General features: G+C 52.4%; 2 protein-coding genes across 2 annotated transcripts in view; both read left to right on the plus strand.

Moving 5' to 3' along the window:
* The window catches only part of PCNT (pericentrin), a 96,749-nt gene extending 85,960 nt beyond the window's left edge, over positions 1-10,789 (plus strand). The window contains 10 exon segments of the mRNA XM_032630312.1: positions 737-767; positions 769-843; positions 1,548-1,575; positions 1,578-1,727; positions 3,768-3,875; positions 4,752-4,984; positions 6,393-6,469; positions 7,969-8,092; positions 9,802-9,929; positions 10,354-10,789. Of these exon segments, the coding sequence (XP_032486203.1) occupies positions 737-767; positions 769-843; positions 1,548-1,575; positions 1,578-1,727; positions 3,768-3,875; positions 4,752-4,795 (436 nt within the window). The 3' untranslated portion in view covers positions 4,796-4,984; positions 6,393-6,469; positions 7,969-8,092; positions 9,802-9,929; positions 10,354-10,789.
* Positions 10,790-23,522: 12,733 nt separating this feature from the next.
* Positions 23,523-24,743, plus strand: part of DIP2A (disco interacting protein 2 homolog A) — a 91,540-nt gene continuing 90,319 nt past the window's right edge. The window contains 1 exon segment of the mRNA XM_032629611.1: positions 23,523-23,855. Coding sequence (XP_032485502.1) covers positions 23,765-23,855 — 91 coding nt within the window. The 5' untranslated portion in view covers positions 23,523-23,764.

Raw genomic sequence — 24,743 nt, forward strand, 5'->3', positions numbered from 1 at the left:
GGAAAAAATTCTGAGTGGGGCGTGTCTTTGATTTCGGGTTCAGGTTTTCATGAAACGCACTCTATTTCTCATCCCACGTGTGTGGATGAACTCGTGGGCAGCATTCTCTTGAAAGATGATGACAGCATTGTGGTCTTTGCATTCTCATGTGACAGGAAATCCAGGTGTCTTTCAGATCAGGTCTCTCTGTGTCCCTTTTCCATTGCTCACCACCCAGAGGGTCTGGCCCAAGGCCAGCCCCCCTCCCACCTGAGTCCCCCAAGGCAGGGCTGGTGCCCGGTGTCTGTGCGGCGTTTGCCTCGCCTGACACCCTGGCCCGCTGCCCATGGGGCCAGGATGCGTCCGCCTGGTCGAGGACCCACGACCCTGCTGTTTGGCGGGAACCAATGTTGATTTGTCCTTTTCTGAGCACACGGAAGCTCAGACCATACAGCTCTCTTGTCTGTAATTGGGTTTAGTTAATGGAGCAGCAAAGTCTTGCTTAGGGACAGCATTTTAGTAGCTGACTCAGAGTCCCAGCAGAGAGCAGCAGGGGGAGGTGGACACACTGAGGGAGCCTCCGTGGTCTGTGGTCAGCGCTCAGTGGCTGGAGGCTTCCGGGCTTCACAGACTGCCCACTTCCAGGCCGTGCTGCCTCCCGGCTGCCACAGTCACCGCCAGGCTCCCTGGGCGCTGCGCGGAGTGCCTGCCGCCCGGGACCCACACGCACCTTCTGAGTGTCCGTGTGCTTCTCCAGGACCATCAGTGATTGGACATCGTCAAACGAGAAAGAAGGCAGTGGCGTCCTTGCTTCACACGCTGGAGACGCTCAAGTCTGAATTGGGCGCATCCAGCTCCTGCCGGGTGAGACCAGCTTTCTTGTTCACTGTGCCGGACCTGCCTCCGCCTCGGCCTGTCGCATGGTTGGTTCAATGCACTGTTCCTCGTGCCCATGGGGGCGCTGGTCTGTCCCGCTCCATGGCCGATGCCCCGGCCTATCTGCCGCTCACGCACTTGTGTTGAGGCTCTGGGCTGGAAATGAGCTGCCCGTCAGCAGCGTTGGGGGTGCTTCAGGAGTCCTGACTGCTGCTGTGAATTCCCGACAAACTTCCGTGGCGGTCAGGACGTCGTGAGGTCTGTCGTGGAAGCAGCACGCAGCACAGGCACGCAGGAGAGCTGACCCTGCCGGTGTCCTGCGCCCGCTGGGGCCTGGAAAGAATGCGCCTGTTCGGAGGGACCCTCAGGGATGAGCGTGCTCCCCACGCCACCCGTCACGTCCTGCCTCTGCCGGTGGTGCTGTCGGAACAGGGAGAGGTCATGTTTTGTGGACAGCCTTCCTCGGTCCGTACCCGGTTTTCGTGCAAAGTCTGTTTCATGGGAGAGCGAGGGGAAAAGCGATTCTGATGGCTTTTGCTCTCTCCTTCCCGTACATGGAACTCTGCCCAGCCCCGCGAGCTTCCCACCAACCCCAAATATGTTTAAAGTTACAATCCCTGAAAACAGCTGACAGTAAAAGCCACGAATACGGCTTTTAACAAAACGTTTTCTGATCTCGTTTTCTCCTCAAGAAGAAGACGACGGTGGAGCTGCAGGTCCAGCTGTGGACGTCCCTGCTGAAGACAACGAGTCCCTGAGCAGAGCGCTCAGCACGGTGACGCGGGAGAGGGCGGAGCTGTGCAGGGCCGTGTCCCGAGCTGGAGAGGAGCCTCCGGGCCCCGGGGACCCCGCAGGAGGTCTGCGCGCGCAGGGTACGTGTCCTGGGGCCCCGGTTGGCTGCAGTCTGGGTTCGATTTGCATATGTTTTGGCTACGTTTTCGTATCTGGCTTCGTGTGGGATGTTAACCTGGAGGGTTTTAGTCATTGTCTTCCGTCTCGTCCGTGTGAAGTGAGCTGGGACGTGTTCCCTCCTGGTTCTGGAAGAGATTTGTGTAGAGCTGGTATTCATTCCTTCCTGAAATGCTTGTTAAGATGCACCAGGGAGACCATCCGTGCCTAGTATTTTCTCTTCCGGAAGGTTCTTTGTGCAGGGCTTGGTGTTTCTGGTGCTCCTGGGCAGGGTGCCCTGTCAAGGCCAGGCAGGTCCCATTGGCAGCTACCAGAGGGCGGTGGTGTGTCCTCGAGTGGGACCTCCGTCTTCTCAGTTCTGTCCAGTTCCACTTTGTCTGTCTGAAGCGCTGTGGGGTTGAGGGGGCTCCTTTGCTCGTGGGGCCCAACTGCTGGCAGACCCGTGGCCCAGTGCCTCATTGGGAGGGACTGCAGAGACAAGAGGTGCCGTTGGCGCCGAGCACGGCCTGCTGCCCCGGGGGCTCCTTGTTCAGAGGGCGCTCGGGGTGGACTAAAGCACCACACCTGGGACGCTTTGTCCTTCGCCTGGAAGGTAATGAATCAGGAAATAAATGTAATGAGCGAGCGAGAGGCAGGCTGAGGGTGGACAGACTGGAGCGTCTTCTCCTTTGTGTCGGGGTCACTTCTGTTGCTAGAGTGTCTTTTCCCCGGAGAGACCAGGCTCTGTTAGAACCGGGAAATGTGGTCCCTTCCTTCTGTCCCAGCAGGGAGGTCACCCAGCTCGGCACCTCCCTCTTCCGAGTCCTGCCCTGAGTTGTGGGCGGCGCAGCCAGGCTGCCTTGGCGGCAGCTGAGCACATGGCCCCGAGAGTGCTCCGAGCTGGCCTTGGCCTCGGTGACAGGCGGTCCTGGCTGTCCGTTGTGGGCAGCAGCCTTGGCCCTCCCTGTGGGGCCCTTCGTCTGTTCGTGTGTCCACACCGGAGCTCTGGGGTGCTCAGCACAGTGTGGTGTCCAGGCCACGCTGCCAGTGTTGGGACATGTGGCCTGGTCACGACATCCCTTCTGTGCGGTGTGGGCCCCTCCTGAGGTGTCCAGGGTGTGTGGCTTGATGGCGCTTGAACAGAGCTGGGTGTCTGCGTCTGCCAGGGGCAGCATTTCTAGAGCCAGGGCGGACAGGGGTGTCTAATAGGCTTAAAGCTTTGAATTCAGGGTGATTTCTCAAATGTGAGGGTTTTGTTTTTAGTAAAAACATGCCTTTTGTATAATCATACTTCAGTAAACAGTGTGTAGTAACCACCCTTGAGTGTAATAAAATAATCATGTAACAACCGGGATGTCACTGAGAAGAGGCTGAAGGGGGACCCAGGTGGCGGGCACCTGCCCCAGCCCACCCGTGTCCGGAGGGCACAGCGTGGGGGCGGCTCGGTCCTGGGAGCGGGCACCACTGTGCTCTCAGCCCCCTTTTTCTTTCCTTTTCTTTTTTCTTTTCTTTTCTTTTCTTTTCTTTTCTTTTCTTTTCTTTTCTTTTCTTTTCTTTTCCCCTCCTTCCCTCCCTCCCTCCCTTTGTTCATTTTTTTGGCTGCGTTGTGTCTTTGTTGCTGCGCGCGGGCTTTCTCTAGATGCAGTGAGCGGGGGCTACTCTTCATTGTGGTGTGTGGGCTTCTCACCACGGTGGCTTCTCTTGGTACAGAGCACAGGCTCTAGGCACGTGGGCTTCAGTAGTGGTGGCACGTGGGCTCAGTAGTTGTGGCACGCAAGCTCTAGCGCACAGGCTCAGTAGTTGTGGCTCACGGGCTCTAGAGTGCAGGGTCAGTAGTTGTGGTGCACGGGCTTAGTTGCTCCGTGGCATGTGGGATCTTCCTGGACCAGGGCTCGAACCCGTGTCCCCTGCACTGGCAGGTGGATTCTTAACCACTGCACCACCAGGGAAGCCCTCAGCCACTTTTCTTGAGATGCTATCCTGGGAGAGCAGCTGTGCAGACACGCTGTCTATGGTCATTGCAGAGGTCGGACAGGTCTGTGTGGAAGCAGGACAGGATGGGCTTGCTGGGCTCAGCACGACACCCAGACCCAGCACTGCCCACACCAGAAGCTGGCGCCTGCAATGCCAAGGTAAGACCAAGCCCATGGGTGGTGTTCGGTGTGCAGACACTGTCTCGTGGCTGCTTCTTACTTGTTTAAGATTTATGTTTCTAGGCAAGTTTTAGGTTCACAGCCAAATTGAGGGGAAAGTACGGAGATTTCCCAAATCCTGTGCCCCACCATCCACTCCCCCCAGGCGGTGCGTGTGTTGCAGTCCATAGACCCACAGCGTCACGTTGTCATCGCGTGCAGGCTGCTCTTGGGGCCACACATTCTGTGGGTTTGACAAGTGTAAGATGACGAATGTCCACCACAACGGTGCCATGCAGAGCATTTTCACTGCCCTAGAGATCCTCTGTGCGGCACCCGTGGCGCTTTCTAAAATCCTGGGTTAAGAGGTGAAAGTCTTGGTGCTTGAATTACAGACGATAGTGTCCACAGCCTGGAAAAGCCTTGAGCCCACAGTTCAGTCAGCGCTTCTGATGGTGAGGCCCAAGCTGTGGGTCTCTCTGGAGGGAAAAGCCGTATTAGGGTACGGACACCAACCTCTGCCTGTGACCTCAGGTCTCCCCGACCCCTGATGCCCGCAGACCTGTGATGGGACCCCCACCTGCCCCCAGTTTGGTCCGTGCTTAGTGGTTCGATTCCTGGGCCCTCGCGGGGCTCCTCTGATGCTGGTGAAGGGTCGTCTGTGCTCTGCGTTTTGTCAGATAAACAAGATCCAACTCTGAACTGCAAGGTTGTTGCTGGTTATAGATGTCGTGCGGAGCTGACTGCTGTGATAATTTGCTGAGGAAAGATGTCTGGTTCTTTTTAAAGCACCTGGTACAAGTGTGCTATGGAGACTTGTGAGAAGGGTGTCTTTGTCCCGTGGTTAAGTTTCACTGGTTTTTCGTTTTCTTTTAGATGGAAAAGTTGTACCTGCATTATCTGAGAGCAGAGAGCTTTAGAAAAGCCCTGATTTATCAAAAGAAGTATCTTTTGCTGTTGATTGGTGGATTCCAGGACTCTGAACAAGAAACGCTCTCCATGATCGCCCACTTGGGAGTATTTCCTTCCAAGGCGGATAAGAAAGCGGTGGCGGCACGCCCTTTTACAAAATTCCGCACTGCCGTCAGGGTGGTGATTGCTGTCTTAAGGTACCGCGAGGCACGTGCCTCCTGTCTGCCTGGGGTCGTTTAGTCTTGGAAATGCTACAGTTGTTCCCTTTTTTAAGATGAATGATATTTGAGGCCTTAAAACATAGACGACCCTTGTCTTCCGGAAACCATGTTATGTAGAACTGCACCTTCTAAGATGGAAGGGTTTAAGGCTGCCTTTTTATTGTAAAACAAAGCCTTCCCATTAATGGTATTCTTATGATGACAGACGTGTCTGATCGAGCTTAAAACTGCATTTCACTTCTTCGTGTTTCAGTTTCTTATATTTCAGCCAAATTTGTGTTTCATAAAGGGTGCCATGTGCACAGGAGGACACGCTGTGGGCCCCCCAGCGGGGAGGTACACCTGACCCCTAAGTGTCCGCCCGGCCCAGCCCAGCCCAGCCCAGCTGCCGCCGTTATGCATGCAGGGCGCCACTTTGGAGTACGGGTGGACTCCCTGGTGTGATAGGGAATTTTGACTATTTCACAATTAACAGTGATGAAAATCTATTTTATTTTATAATTTTTAAATCTGCTGTATTTCTAAAAATGTTTGTCCCACTAAGAACTGTGCCACTGTGTCTGCTCTGGTGCCCACGGAGCTGCCTTTTCGGGGCCGCGCTCACCTCCACCTGTGGGACCAGACACAGCAGGGTGGGCTGGGCCCCCTCGGCCTTTCCCTGGACTGCACCACAAAAGGCAGTGTGGGTCCCATTGCCCTCAGAGACCCAGCACCACACACGGTCCAGCCGCACACTTGCCAGGAGCTCCCGCAGGGTGGAGGCCTCCTCCGGCCTCCGGGGACTTAGCGCCCTCCCTCCCTCTGAGTTTTCCGGACCACAGACTGTCAACCCACCTGCCTGTCACTCTGTCTGTCACCTGTCCATCCATCTGTTCTGTATTTTCGGGGAACATGCCCCGTGCCAGGAAGTATGTCAGATGCTGGGTTGGGGTGGGGAGACCCCCAAACTCTGCCTCCGTCTTTCCACCAACACGAAGTGGAGGTGCCTTCTGGGCTTTGCGTCTCAGAGGCAGCACTGCTGTGAGGGAGCTGCTGGGGGCCGTCAAGGAGAGGGGTCTAGGGGCCCCTACACCGCTGCACCTCCCGTCACCACGTGGAGGGCGAAGGTCTCCATTTCCCCCAGCTGTCCGGGGCCCGTCAAGTGCATTAGCGATGGAAGGGAGTGCGGTGAACCAGACAGACCCCAGCTGGCGGGTCTGGGAGTGGAGGGGCAGGGTCGGGGGCCTGGGGGCCCAGGGTCCGGGGACGGGGCCGGGAAGGTGCTGGCGGCTGCCCGGGTAGAGGGCCGTGCTCTCACTCCATGGTCCCATCACGTCTGGATTTTCTTGGTTCTTTTCACTCCTGTTTTGCTCTAGTTTTCAATGTTTTCTATCTTTTTTTGTAGGTTACGCTTTTTGGTTAAGAAATGGCAACAAGTAGATGGCAGAGGAGCCCTAGCGCCGGGCCGAGCACCCCGCCCAGGTACCCCCCATGCCACCCCACCCATGGGCTTCTTCAGTGCCCGCCTGGTGGGAGAAACCAGTAATTCAGCCAGTGCGCTTGTCAGGAGGCAAAGGGTTTTTGAAGGAAAGTGGTTTTATTTTGGGAACAAGCACAAGTTTACAGTTAATGTTGGTGAATAAAAGTGGTTCAGAGGAGCGCAGTGATTGAAAACTACAGAAGTGCTAAATGTATCGACAAATAGCTATCTTCAGTGAAAAGGCTTTTCATTCTCTCAAATGGAGTGAAGTTCCACTTCGCACTGTGCACGTCTCCTGGGAGCACCACTGCCTCCTCTGCCTCAGTCCCGTCCAGGCTGCGGTTGTCCTCTGCCCCATGTGACGGGCCGCTGCCCAGGTGTAGCCGGGCTGCCTGGGGGAGCTGCAGTGGGCAGCAGCCTTCATGGCCACTGGGCTTCCCTGGTGGTGCCAGTCCCCTTTGATTTCCACGTGTGAATCCTTACGTCTCGGAATCAGCTGGCTTCGAGGTTCTTCAGGAGGGGTCCCCCCACACCCCCTGCCCCCCGGCTGCACCTGGTGGTCGCCGGGGTTTCTGCCCTTCCCACTCCTCAGAGCTGGGTGCAGGAGACCCACCCCAGGCCCACTTGGCGCCCTGCTCACTCCATCAGGGTGCTGAGTGCTTCTCTAGGGCGCTGCCCACACAGACACGGGGGTCAGGGTTGACCTTGCAGGAATGAAATGCAGGTGCTCAAAACTCAGGTTTCAGACTTCCCTGGTGGCGCAGTGGTTAGGAATCTGCCTGACAATGCAGGGGACACGGGTTCAATCCCTGGTCCGGGAAGATCCCACGTGCTGCAGAGCAGCTGGGCCTGTGAGCCACAACTACTGAGCCTGTGTTCTAGAGCCCGCGGTCCACAACTGCTGAGGCCTGTGCGCCTACAGCTTGTGCTCTGCAACAAGAGAAGCCACTGCAATGAGAAGCCCGCGCACCACAACGAAGAGTAGCCCCTGCTCACCGCAACTAGAGAAAGCCCGCACGCAGCAACAAAGACCCAACGCAGCCAAATAAATAACTAACTGAATAAATACATTTAAAAAACAAAAAGCAAAAACCCTCATGTTTCTTCTAGAGATTTTTTTAATACAGTTTTTATAATGAATACTTTTTTTTTTTTTTTTTTTTGCGGTACGCGGAACTCTCACTGTTGTGGCCTTTCCCGTTGCGGAGCACAGGCTCCGGACGCACAGGCTCAGCGGCCAATGGCTCACGGGCCCAGCCGCTCCGCGGCATGTGGGATCTTCCCGAACCGGGCCACAAACCCATGTCCCCTGCATCGGCAGGTGGACTCTCAACCACTGCGCCACCAGGGAAGCCCTAACGAGTACTTTTTAAACGTTTTGAAATTGCCATGCAGACTCCTAAAACCTTGTAAATTTAAAATTTTGGTGGATGGGCCTCCCTACTAAAATGCATTCTTTTTTTTTCTTAATCCCTTCGTTGCTAAATAATCCTGGGGGAAGGATTCCTGGTGCCACGGCCGCAGCAGTCTCCACCCGACACCCGCGCATCCCCACCAACCCGGGACGTGTCTTCCAGCCACGCCAGGGGCCCTGTGCCAAAAGCATCCCCACGCAGGAGGGAAAGGTGAGCGGTGGTGCCTCAGCTGCTTTTCCACTGCAGGGTTGTAGCCGTCAGCAGGAGCCCCGTCTGCAGAGACAGGGCCACGCACGGAGGTGTCCCTGGGCAGATCTGTGCAGGTGCTCAGGCCCGCCTGTGATGGAAGGGCCCCCGGGCACACGCGACCCCCCCCCCGACACGCGCACACACACATACATGCAAGGCCGTGGTGTTAGCTTTACTTAGTCTTTTTCTTTGGGGTTGGGGGGTTTTTTGCACACGTAATGTGTTTTTATACTTACAACTTACTTGGCAATTGAGATGTTACAGTGATAATGTTAAACATCCATCGGTTATTTGGGGAAAAAACTGTTTTCAATTAAAAATATAATTAAGAGGGCTTGTGGTTAAGTTGTAGAATGGAATTTTGTTTAAAAATTCAGGTGAAGAAAGGTTTCCCTGACGGCTGTGACTGTCACATTCTGAGCCCTGGGTGTAACCTGGCTGTGTGGTGTGGCCCTGATCGCCTTCATCATGGTTTGCAGCCATTTTCCTGACCGTGAGATTCTTATCCAGGTGCTGCTTGTGGGAGATGTGATTTCCATTTCCATTTCTCCAGACTGAAGCACAAATAATAATAATCCTATGCAAATGCTCGAGTATGATTACAGGTCATTTATTTAATTCATTTGACTACGACTCCTCCAGTATTTGGAACCTACCCGTGAAGTGAACAGAAAGCTCAGTCTGTGTCTGTGGTATTTGTCACACACATGTGACGGCTCGTGTAGGCATGTCGTCTGTTCTCTCTGTGCGTGCTTTCCTGGGGTTCTAAAACAAGCTCGTCAGAGCAGAACGCATCGTCCACCTCTGACATCGGACCAGCAGGGATAAAATGCTCACCTTTGCTCTCTCGCTCCATGGTCTCCGGTTGGTGATGAGACCTCCGTACGAGTTGCGTGTTAAGAGTGTGACGATCTCGGGCGTAACTGCCCTGATGGGGGAGGCCAGACCGATGAGCGTGGGTGGCTCCGCCGTGCGTGAGGCTGTGTCCCCACTCACCCTGCGTCTCTGCCGATGGGAACCCACCAGCGTGTGTGGTTCCTCACAGAGACGTGTTCTGAAAGTTTGGGTCCCAGAGCGAGGCAGGGAGTGCAGCAGTGTGAGTCCGTGAGGGCCCAGAAGCCCGGTTCTATTCGGGGAGGGCAGGCAGGGGCTCTCGGTCTGGCTGTGGCTCCCCCATTCCCGAGTGGGTGATACCTTTGAAGGAATAGGTGGTGGCCAAGGCCTCTTTTTTGTGGATGGCACACAGGTAAGACGCCCCCTACCCTGGAGAGGAAGTGAGCAGTGACGCAGACGGGGCTCCCTGGGCCCAGCTGGAGGCCAAGAGGAAGGGACCCCTGTGAAGGATGCTGGGCAGAATCCAGTTGGGATGATAGACTCATATGTGAAGATTTAGTGAATTAAATAATATATAGTAGTTTTTAGTTGTTTTAATTTGGAGACGTTGTAACGAAGTTAGTTTTAAAGCACTATGTAGCACTTCTTAAAAAACCCTTACTATTTTTTCTCTGTGGTAAAGAAAATATAGGAAAGTAACAACCGCCTAGTTTGCCCCATTTCCCACGAGTGTCTGGTCAGCAGGCCCAACTCCACTGCCCCTCCGCACTGGCTGCGTTCAAACCGTCTGCTGAGTTCAACTCTTTTTGTTTGTTTGTTGGTTTGTATGTTTGAAGATCCCATCCGTCCCCAAATCCCAGATCAGAAAGATCCCTGACTGCTTCTCAAGATCCAGAACATTCCTTGACGGAATACATTCACCACTTAGAAATGATCCAGCAAAGACTGGGAGACGTACCACCAGGTAATGAAAGTCCTCTGTCTTCTGACGGGATCTGAGTGACCCAGGAGTGTCCAGTCCTGGAGAGGAGACGGCTGGGGTCCAGCTTAGTTACTCTTGTTAGTTTCAGTCCTGCTAATCGGCCATAATTAATAGTATCAGAAGGAGGATTGTGAGTGGAGACACCCAGGGGTGGGTGTGAAGGACGCACAGCGTGGGGATCACGGTGTCTCAGACTCACAGCGACCATGAAGACCGTGTTTACAGGATGTCGTTTGTCCAGCGTTTCTCAACTTTCATAACGTAAACCACTGCGTATCTTAATTGCTATTCTTATTGTTATCAAAAATAAGGTTAATTCAGTGATAGTGTTTCGAAATTGTGAAATTCTTCTTAGAAGATGTGAAGCCTTCTAACAAAATGCTTCCTCATTTCTACTTGTGTTTAGATTCTACTTCAGAGAAGTCCTGCTGCCAGAAGAATAAACAGTGAATAAAGTCCTGTGACGATTGTATTTGAGGAAGAGGTTTGATTTTCTGTGGGAGCTTGTGATGTGGTGCGTGTGCTGAGTGGTGCTGAGCGCCAGCCCCGGTGTCGTCAGTTAGGTGCTCTCACCCTTACGCTTTGCTGCAAAGCCAAGTGGAGTATTTTCTGTGTGATTTCAGCACATCTTAGCTTCTTACCTTGATGAGGTAGCTGTGCGCTCATGAGTGACGGGCGTCTGCCCGGTTCTCTGTTGGTCGAGCCTCCCTGCCCACCCACGAAGGGTAAGCAGAGGATGGCTTCCTGTTGTTTATTTTCTTAAAGTGTACAGCTTGGTTTAAAACAAAAACACACACAAAAACAAAAAGAATAAAATTAAAGCCCTGGTGTGTTTGTGAATAGCCCTGTGGTTTTTTTTTTTGTTTTATCCAGTCTGCTTTTATCACGGGCAAAAAAATAAAACATAGACTTAGAATTCATATTGAACTTCTGTAAGTCAAAAATTTTCAGTGGAACTTAAAGCACTAGTAAGACAAATAGCCACATGCCTATTGATTCATCTTGCTTGGTTTCTTCTTTTATTTCTGTCAGACGCTGTCACTACGTATTTATTTCTCATGATTCTGATCTTTTCATGTTTCACTCATGCTCATCTGTGCCTGGTGGTGGTATCTAGCCAGTGTCCTTTACCCAAACGTCTGTTGTAAAGGTATGTTTATAAGTATGTCTGTGTTTCTAGGACCTTTGAACATAACATTTATTCTGCTGGGCTTGGTTATAATATAAAACAACTTTTTCCTAATCGCTACTTACTTATTTTCGATTTTTAGATCTTAGACTTACTTATTTAGATGTCTGCTTACTTATTTTAGATTTTTCTTTCCAGTGCATGTCTGCATTTTCCTCTTCTTAGCCAACACTGCCATATGGTCACTGTTTTATAATCTTCCCACCTTTTCCACTGAGTCCTGTCTTCTGCTTGATGTTATTGAAGCAAAATCTTGACCAGCTCTGGGAGCAGGAATCCAAGAAATGTCTCTTCACTTTCCAGAAGAATGACGTTTGAAATTGATGATCAAATACTGAAAACATAAATATCCATGTCATCCATGTTAAGCTAATGAGGGAGGGAAGGCCCATTTAAAGCCACCAGTGGACGTAACCATCACACCAACTTGTTACCATGGGGGTTAATAATTAAAAAGAAAGAGACATTCACCCTCCTTTCCTGGAAGAACACAGGTCATACCTGCTGATGAGGGAAATTCTTCACGGTAAAGCACCCAGCTAATTAACATAGAGGGAGCAATACAATTAGAGAACCACCAATTCTGCCCCCAGCGAAATAATCGGTTCACGGTGGGTTCATCAACAAGTCCTAAAACCAAGGCGAAGTTCCACTTTCACAGTGCAGGGGCCTGGGAGTGTCCACTGTGACCCCGGCTCATGGCAGGACTGGCATGATGCCGTGTGAGATGCACAGTCTCCCCCAGTTTACATATGGAGGGACAAGTGACACAGAACCACAAGGAAAGAGACACATGGGATGTTCTGTAAGTGACTGGCCTGGTTTCATCAAGTAGACATTACTCAGAAAACAAAAGTGAAGGCCCTGTTTTTTGTTAAAAGAAACTAAGGAGGGCTTCCCTGGTGGCGCAGTGGTTGAGAGTCCGCCTGCCGATGCAGGGGACCCGGGTTCGTGCCCCGGTCCGGGAAGATCCCACATGCCGCGGAGTGGCTGGCCCGTGAGCCATGGCCGCTGAGCCTGCATGTCCAGAGCCTGTGCTCTGCAACGGGAGAGGCCACAACAGTGAGAGGCCCGCGTACCGCAAAAAAGAAAAAGAAACTAAGGAGACATAAATGCATGTGCAAAACTTAATTAGTTCCTAAATTGGGGAAAAGCAGCTATAAAGTCATTTTGGGGGATAACGGGGTAAATTTGAGTATGTACTGGATAGCAGATTTTAGGGGAATTTGTGTTAACTTTCTTAGGTGTGGTCATGGTTATATGAGAAAAGGCTGCTTTTCTTAGGAGCTGTATGCTGAATTATTTAAGAAAAAGGAGCCGTAACAAGTGCAATTTATTTTGAAATGGTTCTGTTAGAAAGAGAGTACACATATATGAATTAAGTAAACCTGCAAAATCTTTTAAAAATATTGAATCTAGATTGAATCTAGTTAGTATATGGTTATTTATTTTTTGAAAATTTTCATAATGAAAGATGAAAAAAACGTCATGACCAAACTGAAGTCTGACCCAATACATTTTAATCAACTCCAGGACTGTGTCAGCCCAGGTGGGAGAACATAACCACGCTAGGCTTTACAGCTAAGGGGATCCAGTACAAGGGTTTGATCATTATGATGGTGGAGGAGCCCTTTCCCTGTGGCTGGCGGGTCAGCAGAACGGTTACTGGGACACAGGGACAGAGCCCCCCTCCAGCAGGAGCTGACCCCTCAGGGGAGGTGCATCAGCATCACTGTGGAAGGGAGAGAGACACCCATCTTTCTCCTCCTGCCCTCCTGTTTGCCAAACTAGACAGGGAGCCTGGGACAGTTCCTTGCAGAAGTCGGCACCCTGTGCAGAGCAGACAAGAATTGATCTGAAAGCACACTGGCAGGTGACCCTTTGGCTACGAAGAATTTGTTCTCACCCACCCATACTTAGTTACCAAAATGCACCCACCTGATGTGGGGCAAACATTCTTCATACCGAAGAAGGCCCACGAGGTGTCGTATCTCAGTGATGCAGGCTCTCAGGTAATGCCGGACTCCTCCCTCGGTGCTGGGTCTGCCCTTTGCTAATTGGTGTAGTTAACACACCCAGCATGTCATGTCAAGTGGGGGAGGTGAGGAGAAGTCCAGAGCAAGCATTAACCAGGCCTGCGCCCCCGTTTCAAAGAGTCTTCCTTCTACCATGTAGGCCTGGTTTTCTGGGCCTCACTGTCCTTTCTGAAAGATTTGAGACCTTAACAGTCTTGTTTTTAGAGGACTTCCTTTCCTTTTACAGTCGAACCTGGAAGTACTAAGTACGAGGATGTGCCCAGTGAAGATGTCAGGTACAGATACAGGTTTTCCTGTCCTCGAGTTGTGCCGGCCTCCAGGCTCCCCCTCAGTAATTGGGATCAATCCCACCAGCCCATGCAGGAACCCTATCCCTGCTGGTTCAGAGGGGGACCACTGTCACCGGTGGCAGCAGCCTCCCCCCACCCCTGGGACAGCAGAGCCCAGGGTCAGGATGGAAAGCAAAAATTCCTCCAAGGTTATCTGGCGTAGCAGTAAGAGGGGCTCTTCCCATCTTCTGATGGCCCCAGGCTGATGTATTCTGGCTGTGGGAGAAATGGCCATAAGTGGGTCTGCAGTAGGGCAGCCTTCCCTCTGTCAGTAGCTGAGCTGCTTCTGGGTTGACGTCAGGGAATCCCATGGTCGTAAGCCTAGTGCCGCACTTTTGCTATGAGAGGGGTTTTCTGGTCAGAAGCAGCGATGGTGAGTAAGTAATTTGGGCAGTCCCCAGATGGGTTCTGGGCAGGGACAGCAAGTCCATATGCAGAACAGGAGTAGACAGCACAAGGACAACTCAGAGGGAGAAATTTTCTGGGAACCCTGGCCATCTGTTCACGGGGTTTACTTTTGCCTTCCTGACCCGCTTGAGTCTTACCATTCACCACCTCCTCTCCAGCACCACCCGAGTGTCCTACAGTTCAATTCTGACACTACCTGGGGTCAGCACAGAAACTACGTTAGGGACCCAGTCCCAGGGGCTTCCCTGGTGGCACAGTGGGTAAGAATCCGCCTGCCAATGCAGGGGACATGGGTGCAAGCCCTGGTCTGGGAAGATCCCACATGCTGTGGAGCAACTAAGCCCACGAGCCACAACTACTGAGCCCACGAGCCACAACTACTGAAGCCCGCATGCCTAGAGCCCGTGCTCCCCAACAAGAGAAGCCACCGCAATGAGAAGCCCGCGCACCGCAACGAGGGGTAGACCCCATTTGCTGCAACTAGAGAAAGCCCGCACTCAGCAACAAAGACCCAACTCAGCCCAAAATAAATACATAAATTAATTAATTAATTAAAAAAAAAAAAAAGGACTCAGTCCCAGGATACAGCCACGTTAGACAGCGGCCGTCAGTGGAGTCCCCAGGCTGTCCACACTTCTGCCTGGCCGGCTACAAACCTGTCCTGAGTATCAGAGCTGCGGGTCCTTGTCCAGGTCTTGCGAAACCAACAGCCTACAGCTTCCTCAGAAGACGGGAGCAGCACACCCAGATGTGGTCATATCAAAGTCCACACACGCCAGGCCTGGGCCTTTCTTAGTTGTGGGCAGTGCAAGGCGTAGCTGCTTGTCATTCACTTTGGAAGGGAGACCATGATAGTCTACAGACCACTGATTTTTCATGGAATTTACCTCTCACCATCCAAGGCAACTAGGGTACTTCTTCCTGCTCATTAGGACCAATTACCATGATGTCTTTAATGCATCAAAATGATATTACGATGTCTAAACAAAGACCCTCAGGTAAGGTAGGGAAGTTGTCCCTGCCAGTTGAAATCGAATTGATCATCTAATTGGTATTGAGAAAAAAAATGATAAGGGAGCCTAAATGTAAAACCTTTTATGATTGTACCTGGGACAGGTGCCATCACTTCTGGACCCATATCAAGAGTTTATCCCAAAGTAGCCAGAGAAGTACAACAAATAATGAAACTGGATGTAAACAGCAGCATTCCATTGAAAACCAGAAACAGTATTGTCTTAGCTTGGGCTGCTATAACGAAATGCCATAAACTGGGTGGCTTATAACCAACAGAAATGTGTGTCTCACAGTTCTGGAGGCTGGAAGTTCAAGATCCGGGGGCCGGCAGGGTGGGGTTCTCCTGAGGGCCTCTCCTGGGTTGCAGATGGCTGATTATTCCTTGTATCTTTACGTGGTGGAGAGCAGAGAGGGGGAGCAAGCCAGGGGGAGCAAGCACTCGTGGCTCTTTTAAGGGCAATAATCCCATCCGTAAGGGAGGGCTCCACCCTCACAGCCTCATCTACTTCCCAGCGCTTCTACCTCCCAATGCCATCCCATTGTGGGCAGGATTTCAGCGTAGGAGTTTTGTCCATCACAGGTACACACAGAGCTGGGCGTGAGAAGATCCAGAAGACGTACGTAAATGACATGGTCGGTAGTCAGACTCATGGTGCTGGATCTTCTGTTTCACTGTCTCAGCCACATCTGTGGTCTTGTGGGACGTTCCCTGTGAATAGTTGGCGGAACAGGAAGAAGCACAGGTTCTGCAGCTGGATCTACACAGTGTGCTGGCCTCAGCCAGAGTAGACAGTTGCCACGCGCAGCGTATGGGATTTGGAAGATTTCCAGCTGGCAAACTTCGGATAGTACATTGGTGCTCCATTCCATGTGGAAGGAGAACTGACCTGGGTTCCTGATCCATAAGCATTCTCATGAGTAATTGACTGTCCAGCTGGTCAATACTCGATGGCAGAAAGATTGCAAAGCGGGGTCAAGGTCATCTACAGGATGGGTATGTAAGAAGACCTTCCTCCCTCCACCCACTGCGGAAGTGCAGTCCGGTGGACAGGATGACTTGCTCATGGGTGTCACTCAGCCTCTTTCCTTAGGTGGCAGAAAAGAGACTTGCACTGGTTCAGCAACAAGACCTCCTCTCACCAAGGCTTCCTGGCTTCTCCCACTTCTCAGTGCCTGAACTGCCAACCGCAGAGGCCAGGGCTGAGACCTTGATGTGGCGAGCTGGTTCCTCCATCACAGAGGACGCAGTGGTCGGTCCCGCCAGGAATAGACACGCTCCAGGTGCGACTTCTTTGCTTCCCTGTCTGCAGTGCATCTGCCAACACCACTCTCTGTGCCCTTGGAGACGTCTTGTTCGTTGCTGTAGCTCTGCATGACACTGCCCTTAGCAGCAGCATTATTTTAAAGCGATGGAAGTGCAGGATGAGTTCACACGTAGAATCCACTGGTCTTACCATGTCGGAGGAGGTCGCCAAGAGGACATGACCGCTGGTTGACCTGTCAGCTGGCCCTGGGCCATCAGAGGCTCCCCACCAGCTCCCCATCCTTGGGTTGTGCATTGCACTTGCCCTCCCCACACTGGCAGCTGCCCCAGGGATGCAGCCTTGAGAGAGCAAGGTGGTGTGGAGGCCATCTGGAAGGTGTACACGACTGAACCCAGTCAGGGCCTCTGTATAAGCTCTTAAGATTCTGGTGGGCGGGTGCGGGGATCTGTTCGTCTTCTGGCCGCCAGGACAAACCTCGTAAGTTCCCTGCTTATTAAACCTGCTGATCTGGAGTGTCTGTGTCTCTTCGGTCTCTCCTTGCCCTCGTGTACAGGGGCAAGTTTACGAACCAATACCGTGTGTCCCATCAGCTGGAAGCGGCTGTCTGGGCTGAAGAGTGGAATGGCTGGTTGAAGGCTCTCTGTCAGCGCCAGCTTGGAAATCAGTTGCAAACTGGTGTATGCCTAAAACTAGGAGCACGTGTATCATGTACTTCCCTTACAGCCAGACTGCAGGGGTCTGAAAATCAAGAGGCAGACTCTTCCACTGCGTGTGCAAGTTGGATTCTCTAGTTTCTCAACCGCAGATAAGCAAAGGAGTACGGAGCCACACCCCTGTGGGTCACTCAGGTTCTTCGCATTCTTCCCCGTCGTGCAGTGAGTGTAGGAGCAGCCCTACCCTCTCTGTCGCCAAGACAGTGACTCCTCCTTTCACCTGCTGGTTCCTAGACGCAGGACCCCAAGGTTCCCAGACATCATCCATAGTTTATAATCCAATGGAACACTTGGTGTGTTCCCCAGGGAGTGTCCCTCTTGGGGACCAGGACCTCTAGCCCTGTAGAATCTAAACTTGGGAGGACAGGAAGCACAAAGCCCCCAGTGGATCACTGCAGGTGATGGTTAAGTGGGACCACTCCTGTTTCCACCCCTTGGGTTTCAGATTCAGGTATCTTTCTTGTTGGGAACACAGTGCCATATTAGGTCTTGAATGGCACCCCATCTTTGCAGAACATTACCTCCGATTTGGTACTTGAGCTGTGCCTTTAGCTGACTGTCCCAGTGCTCTGTCAGGCAGCGGATCCGGTGGTCTTTGCACTCCTTGCTGTGCGCTTCCGTTGCCATAAAGTGAATCCTGTGTTTGATATGATGCCACGTGGGATCCTGTGCCAGAGGAACTACCACTCCATAAGCCCCTGTTGCCTGACACTTGTGGGCAGGAAGTCAAGCCTATATATGGAATATGAATCTATTTCTGTGAAAACAAACTCCTGGCCCTTCCAGGATGGAAGAGTTCCAATACAGCAAACTTGGCTGGTTGACCTTCTTAGAGGAAGGAGCCACATTCAGAGCTCAGCATTGGTCTCCCACTGGCAGGTTAGACCTTCAGTGTCAGCTAGTGGTTAGATCAGCTTTGGGCCCACGAGTAGCCTCCAACCTCATTACTTTGGTTCCTCTGTTCTTGTACCCATCATGCCAGTACAGGGGCTGCCAAGTAAGAGATGCTGTCCAGGGTCAACTGGCTGAATCGTCGTTCTGTCTGCTTGGTGGTTTATTACTTTCATGGGTGCTCTCTGGTGGGCATTACTATTTTATACCAAGACCACCCTGCTTGGCGCCTATCCCAGTATGTCTTCCCACATGCTTTCCTTGTCCCCCGTTTTCCAATTGTTTTCCTTCCAAACCCTTAGCCAGTCACACAGGCCATCCAATACTGCCCGTGTGTCCATATATATTCTCACCTTGGGCCACTCCTTACGCAGAAAAGGGAATGACTAGGAGCTCTGCCCACGGGGAGGGTATATATATCCTTAACCACTGTCTGTAGGGCCAGCCCTGAGTGAGGCTGTAATGTAGCTGCTGTACACTTTCATTCTGAACTCACATGCCAAGCCAGCCAAGCCAACCCATCTGTGAACCAGGCTCAAGATTCTTCCACCTCTGTCAACTTGCTCTGAAGGCTTCCCCACACGGTCATAGATGCGAAGGAACAGAGAGGCTCTGATACGACAGCAGTGGATGCCATGTGGGTCTGGGCCACCTATTTTGCACTCCCTTGTGACCTCTGAACTGTCTCATGCTCAGTCTTGAATGTGCTCCTTCCTTCCACCTGGTAGTGGACTGTTTCTGGGCCAAACCGACCTGATGACTTGGTGAGTTTGGCAGAACCCACCTCACAAAGCAGTCCTGTCTGCGGGGTCACTTGGTGCTTCAAGGTCAGATGTTCCATCTCTGTCAGAGCACAGAAGCACACCAAGATGTTTTTTTCCCCCCAAAAGGCATATGTAATTCTCTGCTTCCAGTGGCATCACAGAACCTAGGGTTCCTGCTTTGTCAGTCTCCTGCTGAGATGTGCCAGAAACCCCACATTGCATTGTTCCCCACCACCAATACCACCTGCTAGACCGTATGGCCCAGGCAGCAGAACTGCTTGCACCACAGCCTTGACCTGAGACTGAAACTTTTCCTTTTCTGGGCGCTTCTCAAACCTGGAAGTCTTCCAAGTCAACCAGTATTTGGGCCAGAGCAGTATTTATAGGTGTGGAATATGCTGCTTCCAGAACTTGAAGAGGCCCAAGAGTGTCTTCCTTTATTAAAAGATGGTTGAAGGTGCATGACGCAACAATTGTCTTTTTCTTTTGGAAGGGATGCCTTAGGGCACCACTGACCACTGGATCCCTAAAAATATTCTAAGTGTACCAGGTCGCTGAATCTTCATAGGGTTTATCTGCTACTCTCTGGAGCACCTGTATCTTACCGATGGCTCCAGCATCTTTATAATGTTATTGATGTAATGGAAACAATGTGATGTTCTTCAGGATGGTGAAGTCTTTGGACTATGAGAGGGCAAGAGAGGTAACATAGGCTTCAGGCAAAACTGCATCTTTGTTCCACGTGAATGTGAAATGTTTCTGATCTTCTTTTCTGATAGGGACAGAAAAGAACACACTGGATTAGCAGCCACCTACCACATCTGACACAGAGACTACTCTCGGGGCTGCTACTGACCTGAGTTTGCAGTATACCCTCATCCTTCAGGATCCTTCTGATTTCTGCAGGGATCATGCTGGTGAACTAAAGGTTTTGGGGACCACCATGCTGTATCCTTTAGATCCTTAAAAGAGGCACCCATCTCTGCCATCCCTCCCACCCCCAGATGTGATGTTGTTTTATGATCCTGATAGGAATAGATCAGTTTTAGAGGTTTCCACTTGGCTTTTCCTATTGTGATAGCTCTAACCCTACAGGTCAGGGACCCAAAATGAGAGTAATGTTAATTGCCAAGCATGTCAATGCCAATTATTCACTCTGGGACAGGGAAATGACCACCAAGCAGGTTCACAGACCCAGTGGACCTACTGTAAGCTGGAACTTGGGCAGGACTCCATTAATGATCTGGGCACCACATGAGCCACTCTGACAGGGGAGCCGTGATGATCCAGGGGTCTGGGTGTCAAAGTCAGTTCAGACCTTGTGTCCATCAATCTTCAAAATGTTTGGCTACCTACTTTTCCCCGGGTGTAGTTACCAAAGGAAAGGCCTTTGGGATTCATTTCTATGTATACTTGTGGTATATTGCAGGGTCCTTCTTGGTATTTGGCCACCTCTTCAGTTCCATGTCTGAAATCTGGCTCAGGTCCAGAAACTGGCTGTGGGATCCTGATTTTTTATATTGGGCAACCAGCTTGATTTTCCTAGTCATCCATCCTTGACTTTTTTCTGCTGGTAGTACCTTCAACTGCCCATCTATTTTGCCTCTAGGGATGCTGTGTTTTATGAAGCATTTCTGCAGCTCTCTGCAGCTCAGGCTCCCTTGGCTGCCGTGCACACCTTGCTGGCTATTGTAATTTGCAATATTCAGACTTCTGTCAGTTCCGTGCTGCTTCCTGGCCTCTTCTGTTTTAGGATCCTATCGTCCTCAATGCTGTTCTGGAACAGCCTTTCCTACTGTCAGCTCTCACCTAAAAGGTGAGCCACCATTGACTAGTGACATCAGTACCCCTTTCATCAGTCTGTTTCTTTGGACTTCTGTAAAAATTTGTTATTTGTGCCTTTATGTGGAATATAATCATCTGGTGGGTCTTCAGGAAGCACAGAGTATTTAAATTTCAGCACACCCACATCCCTGACCCTTGTACTCCTTTCCATCAGTCCGCTGTAGCAGTTGTCATTTCAACTTTGCTTACTGTGGACCATAACTTTTTCTACGTGTAGTGTTTTAAAAATATATCTGCAAATTCTGAAATTTCTCCCTTTGAAAGGAGTCTGATGCCTCTCCCCTGAATATAGGTGAGATTTACTAACAGCTAGGGAGTAGCAGAAGTGATGGTATATGACTCCTGAGGCTAGTTCACAAAAAGGCCATGGCTTTCCTTTGTCTTTGGACAACTGCCCTTGGAATCCAGCCATTACATTGTGGGGAAGTCTAGGCCACAGGGAGTGGCCGTGTGTGGGTATGCTGGCTGACACCCCCAATCCAGGCTCCTGCATCAATTGTCAGACATGTGAGTAAATGAACCTTCAGATCATTCCAACCCCTGGCCTTCAGGCTGCTCCAGCTGAGGCCCCAGATGCTGTGGAACAGAGACAAGCCATCTCCACTATCTCCTGACCCACAGTACCCTAAAGAGATAATAAATGGTTCTTGTTTCAAGCCACCAAGTGTGTATATAGCAATAAACACAGCATCATTTTAGGAGCATCCTTTCAGGGAGTTTGCTACCAGTCTTTGCCTGGGCGTTAAATCCCATATCTTAGAAGATTGATCATAATAGTCTTCTACCCCATTTTACGCTCCAGTTCTCTCCTGATTTCAGCAGGGGTCATGCTGATGAATTAAACAAGGATGCTGGGGGCCACCACTCACCAAGCACACTTATAATCCAGCCCCACACAGACTTCCCTAGCTCCTGGCAGTTGGCTGGTTCTCACAACATGTAACGGGTTGAACTGTGTCCCTGCAAAAGATGTTGAAGTCCTAATCCCCTGGTACCCGTGAATGTAGCCTTATTTGGAAATAGGGTCTTTACAGATAATCAAATTAAGATGAATTAATTAGGGTAGGTCCTAATCCAATGACTGGTGTCCTTAAAAACAGGGCATTTGGACACAGAAACAGACACACATATAGGGTGAAAGGCATGTGAACATGAAAGCAGAGATGGGCATGATGCATCTACAAGCCAAGTAGCACCAAAGATTGCCAGCAAACCACCAGAAGCTAGCAGACAGGGATGGAAGATCCTTCCTTCGCAGCCCTGTAACCTTGTTCTGACTTCCAGCCCCCAGAACTGTGAGATAAATTTCTGTGAAGCCACCCAGTCTGTGGTACTTTGTTACTGCAGCGCTAGCAAACTAATATGTTCTTTTGAGGGGGAGGGGGCTATAGTCCACCTGAATTATGCTAAGAAATTACCATAATTATATGCCTAGTGTCCAACAGGTTGGGGAAAGGAGTGCTCGGTTGGTAGGGAAAGGTGAGCCACATGGGCAGGCTCCAGAGGTTCAAGGCAGTCTTGGGGGTGGGGAGTGGTCAGAAGCTTTGAGGGCACCTACCCAGGTATGAGATCTCTTTGACATGTGTCATGGGCCCAGATTTTCCCAACCAGGGCCCCAAACTTAGCATCACAGAACTGCCTTGGCTGGGTGTTTACCATCTTTGAGATATTAATTCTTGAGCCTGGCCCTTGTCTTTATTGTCTCAATGCAGGAGATGAGGCTTTTTTTGCAGGCAACCGAAGAGACTCCATGGCTTTCAATGGTCTGTTGGTAGCCATCCACTGTCCGTTATTTCTCTTAAGGGCATCAGTAGTGTTAAGGAATGGCTACCCAATCCCAGTACCCTTCCTTATAGCTAATATTTCCATCATACGTAAAAGGCTTCTAGGGTATTCATTTCACTTCTCTGGTTCACTCTTCTACACGGATGGAAGGTTAACAATTAGATCACTTCGTGCCAGGGGCTGTGAGTGTTCCATCCGCGAGTGGTGAGTGATTCACCCCATCTTGTCACCTGCCATCTAAACCCCAGGTACCAACTGTTGCAGGATGGTTTCTCCAGAAGCAGATGGTGAGAGAGAGTTTGGGGTACAAGTTTATATGGCATCAACACCTGTGAAAGGAAGGGGAAGGAGACAGGGTTGAGCCTAGGAAGGAGAGGGCCATCAGGCCCGGCTAAGCTGTAGGCAGCCTGTCAGCGCTGGGCCCAATGGCCAGGCCGGCTCAGTCACCTCAAGAAGGATACGACCTAGGAAGGTGGCCCTCTGTGGACAGGGGCGGGTATTCGCGGCCACCACAGTCCACCGTCGCACCTGGCAGATACGCTTCCCGCCACACCGGGGATCAGCTCCCTCAGGATTCCCGGTGTGTGTGTGTGTGTGTGTGTAGGGGGCGGGGGGTCTCAGTTCAGCTCCACCAGCCCCCAAGGCTCCGGACGTCTGTAGTTCCCTCATGTCTGTCCTCGCACTTCCCAAGGTCACCCCACGGCCTGAAATGGCTGCTGGAGCTCCTTCCAAGGCTGCTGGAGCTCCTTCCAAGGCTGTTTTGAAAAGCAGATGGGCTAACACACGTCACAGCGCGTCTACGAAGGACGTCCAAAGGTGCCCAGGGTGTCCTGCTCACTCCCGAGAGTCGTGAAAAGCCCCACGCATAAGGCCCACGCGTGCTGGGGAGGAAGCGTGTGGACGCCCCCCGCCCGCCCCAGCGCAAGCCCAGCGCACCCCGAACCCTCAGCGTCCCCGCGGACACCAGACCAGGGCCTGCGGGGTCGCCGTGGACGGACGCTCGCCTGAGGCCCGCGACCCCAACACCGGGGGCGAGGGGCGTCTCGCGCCCGCAACCCCAACACTGAGGTGACCGCGCTGAGAGGCGAGCCCGCGTTCCGGACTGTCGGCGATCCAAGCCCTCGGCGCAGAGCCTCTCGGGAGTGACGCTCTCCCTGCTCTCCCAATGGGAGCCCGGAGCGGCCTCGCCGCGTCCTCGCGGCCAATGGGAGCGAGCCTCTGGTGTTGCTGGGCGGGCCCGGCCTCCCACCTGGCAGGCGACTCACCGCGTTACCCGTCTCGCCCTTCCCGCCGCGCACGCGCGCTCTGTACAGGGTCGGCCGGGCGGTCGGGGGCGCGCGGGGCGGTGGCGGCGCCAGAGGAGCCGTGCGCGCTCGTGCCCGCGCCTCTGTGGAGCCGCCGGGGCCGCGCCCCTGCCCGCCGCCTGCGATCCCCGCGGGCCGATGCGGGTCGCCGGGCAGAGGGGAGCGACGTAGCTGCCGCCAGTGCCGCCGCCTCGGCTCGGCGCGGCCCGACCCCGACACAGACCGCGACCCCGCCCGGGTCGAGCCGGCCGACCGGCCGTCCTTCGGCAGGGCCATGGCCGAGCGCGGGTGCCCGCTGGAGGCGGTGCCGTTACCCGCCGAGGTGCGGGAGAGCCTGGCCGAGCTGGAGCTGGAGCTGTCGGAAGGTGAGCGGCCCGGCGCCTGGGACCCCCGCCTGCCCTCCTCCCCAGACCCCCGCCCGGCCCTCACGCCCGAACCCCGACCCCCGTCAGGCTTCCGGCGCCCGGCGGGTGGCCGCGCTTTGGGTGGTTTGGCCTAAGGCGCGGGAACCTGGACGGGGATCACCGTTCTGTCCGAGCGGGCTGTCCGAGCGGGCTGCCCCAGCCGAGGGCTGCGGGTCAGCGCCCTGGCAGCCGCGCCGGCTGCAGCCCCGCGTGCCTCGGTTTCCTCCTCTGAGACGGGGTGGTCGGAGCACCTGCCTCTCGGCGCCCGTATGAGCCTAATGCCTTAGCAGGTGCAAAGCACTGAACACTTCGAACGAGGTTGTTAGCCCCTTTTAGGGAAGTTTTATTAAAAATTTAAAAAGCATATTCAATAAGTGGTTGTTTGTTTAAAATAGACTGAGTGATTAGGCCTCAGAGGCGTGGATGGTGTTACCCCTCCGTCTGTTACCCCAAGGCTCGTGTCCTGAACTCCGCGTGGCTGTCGGCGCACAGAGTTAGTTCTTGTCCGGGATCAGGGAGGCCTCGTAGCCGTTGAAGAGAAGCAACTAAAGGCTTAACTGTTCTTGACACTTAAATGCGTTTTCAACTGTCAGCAGCCATTTACTCCATAGTCTGAACCCAGTTCAAGTTTCGCTCCGGTTGGGGTAGTGACTTGTTACCACTGTCTAATAAATACGCCCCGGACTGTACTGACTGCTCACCAGCCTTCGGGAGGTAGGTGCCGTTGTTATCTTTGTTTTACAGATAATACAGCATTTACATGCAACCGCTTTGAATTCAAAATCCAAATTTTTAAACGTTCTGTGACATGTGGCATTTTTTTTTTTTTTAATGGAAGTGCAATTGGAA

This window comes from Phocoena sinus, chromosome 4 (assembly GCF_008692025.1).
Source record: "Phocoena sinus isolate mPhoSin1 chromosome 4, mPhoSin1.pri, whole genome shotgun sequence".
Lineage (NCBI taxonomy): Eukaryota > Metazoa > Chordata > Mammalia > Artiodactyla > Phocoenidae > Phocoena > Phocoena sinus.